Source organism: Cyprinodon tularosa, unplaced genomic scaffold (assembly GCF_016077235.1).
Source record: "Cyprinodon tularosa strain WSP-4 unplaced genomic scaffold, ASM1607723v1 ctg390, whole genome shotgun sequence".
In the NCBI taxonomy this organism is placed as follows: Eukaryota; Metazoa; Chordata; class Actinopteri; order Cyprinodontiformes; family Cyprinodontidae; genus Cyprinodon; species Cyprinodon tularosa.
In genome coordinates, this window is record NW_024039108.1 from 740,574 (window position 1) to 755,975 (window position 15,402).

Genomic DNA, 15,402 nt, shown 5'->3' on the forward strand with positions numbered 1-15,402 from the left:
ATGCATGTTGATCCCAGATCCAAAAGTGACATCATCAATGCCTTAATGCAGGGTCTTCGAACTTTTCCAGGCCAAGGACCCCCAAACTGATGGTGAGATGGAGCGGTGACCCCCTAATTATATACAATGTATGAAATAGTGTTATATCAAACTGGTCCTATAGTCACTCTATTACAGATGGAGTAATGTAATGAAAGTAATTCCTCCCTGGGATAATTAAAGTATTTCTGATTCTGATTCCTGGTTGATGGGACAGGTGTTGTGAATGAAACGGTGCCCAGCTTGAAAGAGCTCCTGTGAGTCGCTGAATGTGTGCATTGATGACTGAAAGACATCTTCTGCCTCCATTTATTTGTTTACTAGAGTGTGTTGAATTCATGATAATGTTTATTTAAAGACATTTCAATTAGTGGAAAACATTGTAGGGGGAATATAAAAAAAAGGCTAATTGACTAAAACTTTCACAACCCCCTTGCAGTACCTCCATGGACCCCCTAGGGGTCGCGGACCCCCTGTTGAAGTCCTCCGCTTTAATGAGTTAATAAAAAAGGAGCCCTTATTCATCATTCTGCTTCATTCCATCTCTATTCTCCCACTCTGCAGAATCTATTAGTTCAATCTCTAACCTTCTGCTCTCTCTGCTTTTTCTCATAGTAACTTCATCTGATCTGTTCCTGTTTGGCTGTGACTCCATCCTGGAGAGAAATATCAGCTGTGCTGCTGCCATCAACACCTTTGTTTATAGATGTTGGTGATCGGCCTGTTTTTCAGTATTGTCCTGTTTCTCTAACTGTGACTAACTGGATGTGCTCTCTTCATCCTCTGACATGGGAGCTGACTCGGAGCTCATCTGCCTGGCTGTGTGTTTCCTGGAAGGGGCCGCCTTTTACAGCTGCTTTCTGTATCTCTGCTTCTGTCTCCTTGAACCCCAGTCGGCCTCGGCAGATGGCCGCTCACGCTGAGCCTGGTTCTGCTGGAGGTTTCTTCCTGTTAAAAGGGAGTTTTTCCTCGCTACAAGCATGCTTAGTGTGAGGGATTGCATTAGAGTCAATGAGTCGATGCAATCAACTGGTTTTCCTGAGATAGAAAATGTTGAATCAATTTGACTCGATGATTTGGTGAACTGTAAAGTGCTTTGAGATGACATGAGTTGTGAATTGGCGCTATAGAAATAAACTGAATTTAATTAATTTGGTTCCTCTTTCCACATTTGAGTTATATCAAAACTGCTCAGGCTTTTAGAAAAAGGTCCGGCGAGGACCGACCTCTAGCCTTTGGCTGCAGGAAAACAGGGAGCCAACTGAGATCATCATCACACTTTATTGTGCAGAAAAGTTCATTTGTATTTTCAGACCCCAGGAGCAACAAAGCAGCTGTTAATAAAGTTTAGATGCAAACTACTTCCTTTAAAGTTTGACAAATTGAAATGAGAAGGAAAAGAAGGAGTGAAATTTAAAGTGCAATAAAAACATCAGCGGACTGGAAAGGCAGCAGCTGCTGTAACTCCGGCAGCCTGACGTGATCCGTAAACCAGTGAAGAGATGAACAAACCTCGGCTCCTGCTGTGACCGCTCTGCATTCTGCTACTCATTTTTCACAGAAAAAAATTCACGGAAACATTTTTCTGTAACTTTGCTACGTGCAAATAAATGTTTGTGGAGAAAGTGATGCTGCAATGCATCCGGCCATATTTCATGCAGAGAGATTAAGCACAGCAGACAGAATAAATGCTGAATCTGCCTTGTTATGATGATAGAAAGTGGAGCAGCATCCAGAGGAGCATCTGAACACAATGACCGGCATTTGGAGGTGAAATTAGTTCCCCTAAACACGCAAGAGAGAACCGCTTAGAAAACGATCATCTCTCCATACAATAAAATAAATCGAAATCTAGATAAGTCATTTTTTACTTATAATACGTGCATTTGGTCTTGGATGAGGCAAAAGATACATTTTGCCAATGGAACAAGACAATTTACACTTAAAAAAAAAAAACACAATTTCATTGCCTTATTTAAAGCGCATGTTATCGAATTATCTGATTTCAAGAGTAAAAATACTCATTCCAATCACAAACTATCTCATTTACCTACTCAAATTATTGGTAAATACACTTAATTTAAGACATTATTACTTATTTCTAGATCGTTTTTCCAATGCAGGAAAGAAGAAGCTTCAGAAGCAGCTGGCATTTAGGGTTTAGTTCATAAAGGAAAGGAAAACCAGTGGATTGCATCGACTCATTAACTCAAAGGCAATCCCTCACATTAAGCATGCTTGTAGTGACAGTGGAGAGGAAAAACTGCCTTTTAACAGGAAGGCCGACTGGAGTTCAAGGAGACAGAAGCAGAGATACACAAGGCAACTGTCAACCAGCTCCATGTTTTAGAGCATTTATGAAATTCTGACTCCCTCTGATGGCGAGAAAATCTATGATAAACTCAAACCTGGACGCCTTTTAAAACAAGTTAAATAGATGAAGTAGAAAGCAGCAAAAAACTGAAACATTTAAAGCTTGTGTTCAACAGCAGATTAAGTAGAACATTTCCAGGTTATTTTCTAATTTTGAGAAATATTTAAAAACTCACAAGTTTCTGTATTTAACGTAAAACTCCTCTGCGTCCTCCGTTGGGTCCTCGGACGACGTCTGGAAAAAATTAATCGATCAGCATTAATTAATAAGATGCTTTGCGACATCTAAAGGGTTAAAGTTCTCACAGGACAAATATGATAGAAAAGTTAGCAGCAAATCAGAATAATTCCAAGTAAAGCAGCTGAGTTTGGAGTTTTTTTTTTTTGTTTTTTTTTTACCTCTTTCTTTACTTTCCTGACAGCCAGGATCTTCTCGATGATGTTTGCCTCATCCTCAGGAGGTTCCTGACAAACAGAAACAGATCAGGGATGAAAGGAAATCTATGTTCATACATCTATGTTCATGTCAGCAAGACCAAAGGAAGGAAAACCCAGCAGCTACAGGTCAGCATAGAAACAGAACCAGTAGAAGGGTCAGAGAAACATCCATCATCCATCCATCCATCACTCATCCATTCATTATCCGTTAGGGGTGGAACGGTTCACAAAATCCACGGTTCGGTTCGGTTCACGGTTTCATGGTCACGGTTTTCGGTTCGGTTCGGTATATGATGATTGTTAGCCTGACATGTTAGTCGTGTTGATGTTAGCATAAACAAAACTTTTGTTGCACTTTTATCCACAACTTTCTTTACGCCGTCATCGTAGGTCACTCTAAATGCAAAGTGGTCCCATACAGCAGACCTATAAAGTGCTGCTGGTGAGTCTTCCAACTCCTGTTCTTTCCCACTCGCCATACCCACACAATTCTCCACAACAACTGATTTGTTTCTGCTACACCCAGCTAAGCTGCTTCGCTTCTTCTTCTTCTTGTTTACTACTGGTGGTTGGCTTTGGTCGCAGTACCGCCACCTTCTGCTGTGGAGTGTAAACGCTTCGCCTATGAGAAACAGGAGCAGCGCATGAACCGAACGAAACACACGCGAATCGAACCGAGACAGTCGAACCGAACGGTTCGGAGGGTTTTCAAAAACCATTCCATCCCTATTATCCATCCAACGAAACATCCATCCATCACCCACCCAACCATCCATCCATCATCCATCCAACGAAACAACCATCCATCCATCACCCATCCAAGCATTCATCCATCATCCATCCAACGAAACAACCATCCATCCATCATCCATCCAACGAAACAACCATCCATCCATCACCCATCCAATGAAACAACCATCCATCCATAAACCATCCAAGCATCCATCACCCATCCAAGCATTCATCCAACGAAACAACCATCCATCCATCACCCATCCAAGCATCCATCACCCATCCAAGCATCCATCACCCATCCAAGCATTCATCCATCATCCATCCAACGAAACAACCATACATCCATCACCCATCCAAGCATTCATCCATCATCCATCCAACGAAACAACCATACATCCATCACCCATCCAAGCATCCATCACCCATCCAACCATCCATCCATGATCCAACCATCCATCACCCATCCAACCATCCATCCATGATCCAACCATCCATCACCTATCCAACCATCCATCCATGATCCAACCATCCATCACCTATCCAACCATCCATCCATGATCCAACCATCCATTCATGATCCAACCATCCATCACCCATCCAACCATCCATCCATGATCCAACCATCCATCACCCATCCAACCATCCATCCATGATCCAACCATCCATCCATGATCCAACCATCCATCACCTATCCAACCATCCATCACCCATCCAACCATCCATCCATGCTCCAACCATCCATCACCTATCCAACCATCCATCCAGGATCCAACCATCCATCCATGATCCAACCATCCATCACCCATCCAACCATCCATCCATGATCCAACCATCCATCACCTATCCAACCATCCATCACCTATCCAACCATCCATCACCCATCCAACCATCCATCCATGATCCAACCATCCATCACCTATCCAACCATCCATCACCCATCCAACCATCCATCACCTATCCAACCATCCATCACCCATCCAACCATCCATCCATGATCCAACCATCCATCCATGATCCAACCATCCATCACCTATCCAACCATCCATCACCCATCCAACCATCCATCCATGCTCCAACCATCCATCACCTATCCAACCATCCATCCAGGATCCAACCATCCATCCATGATCCAACCATCCATCACCCATCCAACCATCCATCCATGATCCAACCATCCATCACCTATCCAACCATCCATCACCTATCCAACCATCCATCACCCATCCAACCATCCATCCATGATCCAACCATCCATCACCTATCCAACCATCCATCACCTATCCAACCATCCATCACCCATCCAACCATCCATCCATGATCCAACCATCCATCCATGATCCAACCATCCATCGCCTATCCAACCATCCATCCATGATCCAACCATCCATCCATGATCCAACCATCCATCACCCATCCAACCATTCATCCATGATCCAACCATCCATCCATGCTCCAACCATCCATCCATGATCCAACCATCCATCACCCATCCATCCAACCATCCATCCATGGTCCAACCATCCATCACCTATCCAACCATCCATCACCCATCCAACCATCCATCCATGATCCAACCATCCATCACATATCCAACTATCCATCACCTATCCAACCATCCATCACCTATCCAACCATCCATCCATGATCCAACCATCCATCCATCCATCACCCATCCAACCATCCATCACTCATCCAACCATCCATCACCCATCCAACCATCCATCCATGATCCAACCATCCATCACCTATCCAACCATCCATCACCCATCCAACCATCCATCCATGATCCAACCATCCATCCATGATCCAACCATCCATCCATGATCCAACCATCCATGATCCAACCATCCATCCATGATCCAACCATCCATCCATGATCCAACCATCCATCCATGCTCCAACCATCCATCCATGATCCAACCATCCATCACCCATCCAACCATCCATCCATGATCCAACCATCCATCACCTATCCAACCATCCATCACACATCCAACCATCCATCCATGATCCAACCATCCATCACATATCCAACCATCCATCACCTATCCAACCATCCATCATCTATCCAACCATCCATCCATGATGCAACCATCCATCCATGATCCAACCATCCATCCATGATCCAACCATCCATCCATGATCCAACCATCCATCCATGATCCAACCATCCATCACCTATCCAACCATCCATCCATGATCCAACCATCCATCCATGATCCAACCATCCATCACCCATCCAACCATCCATCCATGATCCAACCATCCATCCATGATCCAACCATCCATCACCTATCCAACCATCCATCACCCATCCAACCATCCATCCATGATCCAACCATCCATCACATATCCAACCATCCATCACCTATCCAACCATCCATCCATGATCCAACCATCCATCACCCATCCAACCATCCATCCATGATCCAACCATCCATCCATGATCCAACCATCCATCACCCATCCAACCATCCATCCATGATCCAACCATCCATCACCTATCCAACCATCCATCACCCATCCAACCATCCATCCATGATCCAACCATCCATCCATGATCCAACCATCCATCACCCATCCAACCATCCATCCATGATCCAACCATCCATCCATGATCCAACCATCCAACCATGATCCAACCATCCATCCATGATCCAACCATCCATCACCTATCCAACCATCCATCACCCATCCAACCATCCATCCATGATCCAACCATCCATCACATATCCAACCATCCATCACCTATCCAACCATCCATCACCTATCCAACCATCCATCACCTATCCAACCATCCATCCATGATCCAACCATCCATCCATGATCCAACCATCCATCACCCATCCAACCATCCATCCATGAACCAACCATCCATCCATGACCCAACCATCCATCCATGATCCAACCATCCTTCACCTATCCAACCATCCATCCATGATCCAACCATCCATCACCTATCCAACCATCCATCACCCATCCAACCATCCATCCATGATCCAACCATCCATCCATGATCCAACCATCCATTACCCATCCAACCATCCATCCATGATCCAACCATCCATCCATGATCCAACCATCCATCACCTATCCAACCATCCATCCATGATCCAACCATCCATCCATGATCCAACCATCCATCCATGATCCAACCATCCATCACCCATCCAACCATCCATCCATGATCCAACCATCCATCCATGATCCACCCATCCATCACCTATCCAACCATCCATCCATGATCCAACCATCCATCACCCATCCATCCATGATCCAACCATCCATCCATGATCCAACCATCCATCACCCATCCAATCATCCATGATCCAACCATCCATCCATGATCAAACCATCCATCACTCACCCAAAGAAACAACCATCCATCCATCATCCAACCAACATTCATGGAACCAACCATCCATCCATCCATCCATCCATCCATCCTCTAAAGGTGCCAATTATAGTACAGACAGATAAATAAATCTCATTTTTATATTCAGAGTACCTGGGTGGAATGCAGCAGTAGAACATGCAGCCTTGCAGCGCTATCAGTGCACACAGCTCAATAACATTCTGCAGCATTGAAAACTAAAAAAGTTTTAAACAGGATCTGCCATCCATCCATGATCCAACCATCCATCACCCATCCAACCATCCATCCATGATCCAACCATCCATCCATGATCCAACCATCCATCACCTATCCAACCATCCATCACCTATCCAACCATCCATCACCCATCCAACCATCCATCCATGATCCAACCATCCATCCATGATCCAACCATCCATCTATGATCCAACCATCCATCACCTATCCAACCATCCATCCATGATCCAACCATCCATCACCCATCCAACCATCCATCCATGATCCAACCATCCATCCATGATCCAACCGTCCATCACCCATCCAACCATCCATCCATGATCCAACCATCCATCCATGATCCAACCATCCATCACCCATCCAACCATCCATCCATGATCCAACCATCCATCCATGATCCAACCGTCCATCACCCATCCAACCATCCATCCATGATCCAACCATCCATCCATGATCCAACCATCCATCACCTATCCAACCATCCATCCATGATCCAACCATCCATCCATGATCCAACCATCCATCACCCATCCAACCATCCATCCATGATCCAACCATCCATCACCTATCCAACCATCCATCCATGATCCAACCATCCATCACCCATCCATCCATGATCCAACCATCCATCACCTATCCAACCATCCATCCATGATCCAACCATCCATCACCCATCCATCCATGATCCAACCATCCATCCATGATCCAACCATCCATCACCCATCCAATCATCCATCCATGATCCAACCATCCATCCATGATCCAACCATCTATCACTCACCCAAAGAAACAACCATCCATCCATCATCCAACCAACATTCATGGAACCAACCAACCAACCATCCGTCCGTCCATCCATCCATCCATCCATCCATCCATCCATCCATCCTCTAAATGTGCCAATTATAGTACAGACAGATAAATAAATCTCATTTTTATATTCAGAGTACCTGGGTGGAATGCAGCAGTAGAACATGCAGCCTTGCAGCGCTATCAGTGCACACAGCTCAATAACATTCTGCAGCATGGAAAACTAAAAAAGTTTTAAACAGGATCTGCCAAGCAGACCAGGAAGCTAAGAGCCTCTGTCTAGGCTCACCTCCGCCTGCCATGCCAGCGCCGTGGCGTTTAGTGCAGAGATGCGTCCAGCTCCAAGAACCGCAATCGTTTCTCCGTCATCGTCCACCACCTTGAAGTCCAGGTCTTCGTTATACTTCCTCCTTTTGACTTGTCGTCCTGAACGGCGCTTCTGAGAACAAAAGTAAAAAGATGGATTCAGTATGGAGGGAAAAAAGGACCAAGTTCTGGGAAAACTGCAGACGGAAACCAGGGAAGCAGAGAGATTGGGTCTAATTATTACAGTACTTCTGAATTTTTTTCTTTTAATGAAGAGATCCAGCTATTTGACAGGTTTTAGCTCATCTAAACAAAAGATAAAACATCCTGCATCGGGTCTGTCTACAGTGTGCTGCGGGGGGGATTGGAGCGCTTCCTTGCTTCACAGTTTGACGTCTTACACATCAGCTGGTTAACATTTCCCTGCACCCATTCTTACCACAGCGCCATCCTGAGAATCTCCACTGATGAGGTTTCATGCAGCTTCAGCCTCCAGGAGAGCCGATCTCTCTCTGAAAGACGTCTTTTTATTCCCCCTGCTACATCTTTGCTGCTTCTTCGTGACACAACCTTCATCTGGTTGAGCGGATACTCTGCTGTGATTGGTCAGGATTTAGTTCAGTGTGGTGAGGTTGGAAAAGCGGAGAAGCCTCACGTATGTTTGGAACGTGGCGCTTTAGTTGTTAGTAAGTGAAATTATCTACCAATTAAGTGCGTTTTGTCCTCTGAAATACTGTAATTAATTTATAAAGATCATTTGAAATAAGGTAACACAGGCATCTTATTCCATTCCATAACTTGCTTTAATCGAGCATCTATGAGGGGTTTTATGTTCTGGTTTGTTGATGACTGGAGCCTCTGAGGCGGTGATTCATGTGGAGCAACGATTGGTCGGTTTAAATGCTTCCTCTTTAAATCGATTCACTACTTTGGTTGCTTTTATTTGAAATTATTTTAGCTGTACTCACACCGCTTATTTTAAGATTCCATCCAACTTCACAGCAAAGAAGCAATGTCATATTTTTGGTTACCGTATTTAAAATAGTATTTAAATTAATTTAACGTAATTTAATAAAATTAATTTAAGTTTGTTTTTTTAGGAGTTTACAGTTATATCTTACAAAATACTTATTTGTTCAAATGTTCTGTCTACTTTTAAGATCTCTTTAAGGTTGCCATAGCGACCGCTTCCAGCAGGATGCGCCTGGGGCAGACTGAACCTCCTGCAGCCCATAGTGCAGCAATTTTAAAGATCTTTTCTGAGCAACCCGTTTATCAAATGCTGCTCGTTTAAGCTCCGCCTACTCACGGCATTGTCCAGGGGGTCCTGGCTGTCGTCCCCTCCCATGTTGGCGGCCGACGCTGAGGCATCGTCGCCGCTCTCCGCTCCCTCCTGGACAGCCGCCTCCTGGTTTCTTCTCTTCCCTTTCTTCTTCTTCTCCACCGGCGCAGCACCGGGGTCTCTGTAAAGGGTCAGAAGTTAGACACGACTGTGGCGGCTGGATCCACTCACCCAATCAGCATCCAGCAAACTAACACAAGTTAAAACAGAGCGCAGATCTAAAGATTCAGGAATTCTGATCAGGCAGACACCCTGTCTACTTTTAAGGCTTAAAACTTTCCTTTTTGATAAAGCTTATAGTTAGAGTGGCTCAGGTTATCCTGCGCTATCTCTATAGTTATGCTGCTATAGGCTTAGACTGCTGGAGGACATAGCGACCCCCTTTTTCATGATTCTGCTTCATTCTATCTCTATTCTCCCACTCTGCAGAATCTGTTAGTTCAATCTCTAACGTTCTGCTCTCTCTGCTTTTTCTCTCTTCATCTGGTCTGTTCCTGTTTGGCTGTGACTCCATCCTGGAGAGAAATATCAGCTGTGCTGCTGCCATCAACGCCTTTGTTTACAGATGTTGGAGATTGGCCTGTTTTCCAGTGTAGTCCTGTTTCTCTGACTGTGACTGGCTGGTTGTGCTCTCTTCATCCTCTGACATGAGAGCTGGCTCGGTGCTCGTCTGCCTGGCTGTGTTTTTCCTGGACGGGGCCGCCTTTTACAGTTGCTTTTTCTATCTCTGCTTCTGTCTCCTTGAACCCCAGTCGGCCTCAGCAGATGGTCGCTCACACTGAGCCTGGTTCAGCTGGAGGTTTCTTCCTGTTAAAAGGGAGTTTTTCCTCTCCACTGTCGCTACAAGCATGCTTAGTGTGAGGGATTGCCTTCGAGTCAATGAGTCGATGCAATCAACTGGTTTTCCTTAGATAGAAACCCTTTGTTGTGAATTGGCTCTATAGAAATAAACTGAACTGAATTGATCAGAACCAAGTGGATCCCTGACAGACTAAGTTTAGCCGGGCCCGTTGTCCAGGGTAGAGGAGGGGCCTGAATCAGTCCCCTACATCCTTTGCTACACATTTTATTTTTTTTTTAAAGATGTTTGCAAGGAAACTGGAGCTTCAATCTTAAGTTTCATAAAAGCTTTAACTATTATTACTTTATTTCGATCCAGTGTAGCACTGGGAAGTAACCCCAGCAGCCATTCCCTCTAACTGGTTATACCTCTGAAGCCGTTTTTCTGAATTCCAAAAAAAAAGAAAATTAAGAACAATCCTGGACTTTGTTTTCCAAGTTTGAAGATGTTTCGCTTTTTCAATTCAAATTGTCATGAAGCCTCAAACTCAACGCTATTCCTGACATTTTGAACTGAAAAAGCTTCCTGGATGGGAAGTGAAACGTCTTCAGACTTGGAATCATAACATATTATACAAATCCATAACAACAAAATGATTGTGGTAATGGAGCACAATAATACTGAAGTGCCAAAAGTGCAAAGTGGCATTAAACACGTACCCATGGCTATCTCCACTATCCCGAACATACGGCTTTACCAGAGATCGGTAACACAAACTGCTCATAGAGCCATATTGGACCAAAAAAACAAAAAAAAGCTCGGCAAAGAACTCATGCTCTTCCTCAACACTGAAGTCCTCAGACATTTTTCTTTCGTTGTTTCTTTCTTTGCACAGGTAAACAGCACATTTCTTCTTCTACGCTTGCATTATCGGCAGAGCAGACGCTGAATGCGCACTTTCGTCTGGTTTGGTCTGCCGCGGTTTCCGTAGACTCGTGAACGCGCTTTTAGGAAATACTATACACTACTGTTTATGCTCTAAAAACATTCTAAATGACTTTGTTTCGAGTAAATTCTGGATGCTACCCACTCAGGACACTTGGAATACATTGGACGAGCAGTATGGAGGAATATTGACACGTTTTTTGTGGACTTTTATGGACCTTTCTGCCTCGGGCACCATAGACCTCCATTATTTGAATGTCAGCAGACAGCAAGAAGCCTCCCAGATCTCCAGATGCATTTGAGATATCAAAAAAGTACTCCAGAGTGTTGTTCAGCATGGGGGTGAGTAGAAAATGAAGGCTAATCATGTTTTGGGTGTACTATTCCTTTAAGGTTCCCGTCAGCGTGAGGAAATATGCTGAGCCTGAAACTGGATCACCGGCTGAACAAAGCAAGCTGTGAATGGGAGCTGGCTGGAACGCTCTTCAGTGTGGAAGCTACGTTTTGAGGGAAACTCCTTAAGTTTCTATTTCAGGATTAGTTTGGTGTTTAACACGACAGAGGATGACAGGAGCAGCTAGTGATGAAGCAGAGGTGTGTCTGGGTTGTTTAACTGGCTCCTACTGCGGAGACCAGAGTAATTTCATTTCAGGGACCAGAGCGCCGCCGCCGGGAAAAGGTCCAACCCACATTACAGACAGGTTTCCCAGCCAGAACTGTTTCACTATAGCTCTGGTGAATTTCAATGGTGAAGTCCTCTGGAAATCTTCAATAATTGTTGTTGATTGCAGATGTGTCTAGTAGTTCCCATTGATTTAGCTTGTAAAGCGGGGAGAATGGCGCTAGGCTTACCGCACCGTGACGTCACTGCTGGAAGATGGCAGGAGGGAGGGGTTACTATATTAGGGTAAAATGGCTGCTACCTAAGACCTGCCCTCTTCTTCTTCTGATTGGCTAATACTGTTAGTTTCAGAGTGCTCCTTTGCTACCATTGGCTGACAAACGCAAGAGGGATTTTGATTGTCTTGTTTTTTGTTTTTTTTTTTAAGTCAATTTATTTTCGAGGGATTCTTTTTACCCACGGACAATCGCTACGAGCCGGAAATCAGGCGTGGGGCCGCATTACTTTAATCCCTCACACATACTTCCCATAATTAGAACAAAAGTAGTGTTGGAACAAAGACAAAAAGTTAGCTGCATTCCAGGAAATACAGGAAATAGAATTTCAGAGAGACTAAATTCCCCCCCCCCCCCCCCCCCCCCCCAATGCCACATAAAGGCTAAAGATGGGATAACCCAAGCTGTGCACCCTATGAAATATTCCTAGCTAAACGTCTGCTTTACTGGCAGGTGAACTCATGAACTCCCGCCCCACCAGCAGACAGAGATAGCAACCTGTGATGGCAGATGTAGAACGTCTGCTCTGTCAAACTGTCCATCATCACCACCTTCCCCTCTATGCTCTGACGGTCTACACCCGCCCCCCACCTTTCTTAAGGGTCCTACCAGTGCGGCCTGCTGTAGAGACCCAGCAGTTCTTACTTGGGTTTGCGGCCCCTCTGTTTTGGCGCCGTGGGGCCTGCAGTCTTGCTGTTGGCCTGGCCGTGACCCTTCCCATGGTTCTGGTCCGCCTGGGTGTTGTTAACTTGAGGCCCGGCTGCAGGGGTTGGAAAGATGAAAAGGATTTTAACATCGGTTAGTCGAACCAAGTGTCGTTTAAGGTTGGAGACCCATCATAGTAATAATGTGAAGTTTAAAGCATGTTTCCATGTTTGCCGGAGCAGTTTGTACTAACAGCAGATCAAATGCAAAACGAGGTGCAACAACTGAAGTCAGCAGCTGAACAAGTGGAAGCTCTAATCTGAAGTGGTTAAAAAAAGCCCAATGAGACGTTCCTACCAACCTTGATTGGTCGCAGCAGGAGGGAGGACTTTGACCTTAGGTTTCCGTCCTCTTTTCCCTGGAACTTTGACAGGAACCGCCGAGGGTTCGGGGGTTTTCACCGCGTTCCTCGGATCCGTTCCGCCGTCCTTCCTGCCAGCCTTTCCCTTTGTCCGACGTTCTTTCCTGTCTTTTCCCTCCTTTGGCTCCTTGCTCCTCCTCAGGGTGAGCACGGGTGTGGCCTCCCTCTCCTCCTTTTGTTTCTTTGGTTTGCTGCTCTCCTTCTCCTCCTCCTCTGCTCCTACTTTCTCCCACTGCGTCTTGTCTTTTTTCTTCCGTTTCTTCTTCACCCTTCCTCCGCCCCCTCCTTCATCCTCCTCGCTGATGGAGGCGTGGGATCTGGGAGCGCCGGCCGTGTGCTTGGCGGTGTGCACGACGCCGACGGCGGCGCAGTGATTGGCTGCGGAAGAGCTTCCCACAGGGGTGAGGATCCGAAGCTGGTCCTTGGAGCCGACGACCAGGTGTGCCCGGGGGATTGTGGGAACCACGGTTTGCGTGTTTCCACCTTGGTCCGAGGAGGCAGCAGCAGGGGAGGCCGGAGGCGGTGTGTGCTTCAGGAGGCCAGTGAACATCTGAAACCAGGAAAACAAGAACAACTGAGCTGGATGTGGTCATCAGGTCAACTGGACAACCTGCTGAAAGGTTGGAAAATTAGAAAGATCTAAAGAGAGTGAGAAAAATAAAATGTAAACATAAAAAAAGTTCATGTTAGAATATATAATATAGAAATAAAAAAATATTAATAAAATCTGTTAAATCATCAAAAACTGTTTAATTTAGGATTAAATATAAAAATACAAAATACGTAGAAACACTTTAATTAAAAAACATTAAAAATTCAAAAGAATTAAACTAACTAAAAATTATTAATCATTCACATAACTTAATGAGGAGCCAGAACAGGCAGTGGGATAAAAAGTAAATAAATAACAATAAACAGTTTTGGTGTTTAATAAAAAGGTTGAGTAATGAGAGGAAATATAAACTGAGGGCAGATAAATAAAAACTATGATTTGAATCGGAGTAACGGTGGCCGGAAAGCAGAAAAGTCCCATTCTGAGCACGTGCTGTTTTTTCCGTGTGAATCATGCTGTGACTAAACACTTAACATGCAGAATAATCCTCCAGCAACCTGCAGGATGCTGCAGCCTTTATCACACGGCCCAAACAGCCATAGGACACGGACAGGACAAGTGTTAAAACCATCTGTATCACGGAAACACAACAAAGAGAATCATTGTTGGATTGAGGTTTGAACCCAAACAGATCTGCAGATTCTATAAATCCACCTGGATGTTTAAATGTTCTGTTCTTCAAAACTGCACCCCTAAAGAGAAGCACCTTTAAAGGAATAGTACACCCAAACCATGATTAGCCTTCATTTTCTACTCACCCCCATGCTGAACAACACTCTGGAGTACTTTTTTGATATCTCAAATGCATCTGGAGATCTGGGAGGCTTCTTGCTGTCTGCTGACATTCAAATAATGGAGGTCTATGGCGCCCGAGGCAGAAAGGTCCATAAAAGTCCACAAAAAACGTGTCAATATTCCTCCATACTGCTCGTCCAATGTATTCCAAGTGTCCTGAGTGGGTAGCATCCAGAATTTACTCGAAACAAAGTCATTTAGAATGTTTTTAGAGCATAAACAGTAGTGTATAGGATTTCCTGAAAGCGCGTTCACGAGTCTACGGAAACCGCGGCAGACCAAACCAGATGAAAGTGTGCATTCAGCTCGGCAAAGAACTCATGCTCTTCCTCAACACTGAAGTCCTCAGACATATTTCTTTCGTTGTTTCTTTCTTTGCACAGGTAAACAGCACATTTCTTCTTCTACGCTTGCATTATCGGCAGAGCAGACGCTGAATGCGCACTTTCATCTGGTTTGGTCTGCCGCGGTTTCCGTAGCGTCGTGAACGCGCTTTTAGGAAATCATATACGCTATATGCTCCTTTATGCTCCAAAAACATTCTAAATGACTTCGCTTCGAGTAAATTATGTACGCTACCCACTCAGGACACTTGGAATACATTGGACGAGCAGTATGGAGGAATATTGACACGTTTTTTGTGGACTTT

General features: G+C 44.8%; 1 protein-coding gene across 6 annotated transcripts in view; it reads right to left on the minus strand.

Moving 5' to 3' along the window:
* chd6 (chromodomain helicase DNA binding protein 6) overlaps positions 1-15,402 on the minus strand; it is a 109,020-nt gene that overhangs the window by 58,389 nt on the left and 35,229 nt on the right. For all 6 annotated transcript variants that reach the window (XM_038297540.1, XM_038297539.1, XM_038297538.1 and 3 more), the window contains exons 3-8: positions 13,286-13,895; positions 12,925-13,039; positions 9,624-9,777; positions 8,298-8,447; positions 2,812-2,877; positions 2,589-2,647 (exon numbers count right to left, since the gene is read on the minus strand). In XM_038297540.1, the coding sequence (XP_038153468.1) occupies positions 2,589-2,647; positions 2,812-2,877; positions 8,298-8,447; positions 9,624-9,777; positions 12,925-13,039; positions 13,286-13,895 (1,154 nt within the window). The remainder of the gene's footprint in view (positions 1-2,588; positions 2,648-2,811; positions 2,878-8,297; positions 8,448-9,623; positions 9,778-12,924; positions 13,040-13,285; positions 13,896-15,402) is intronic.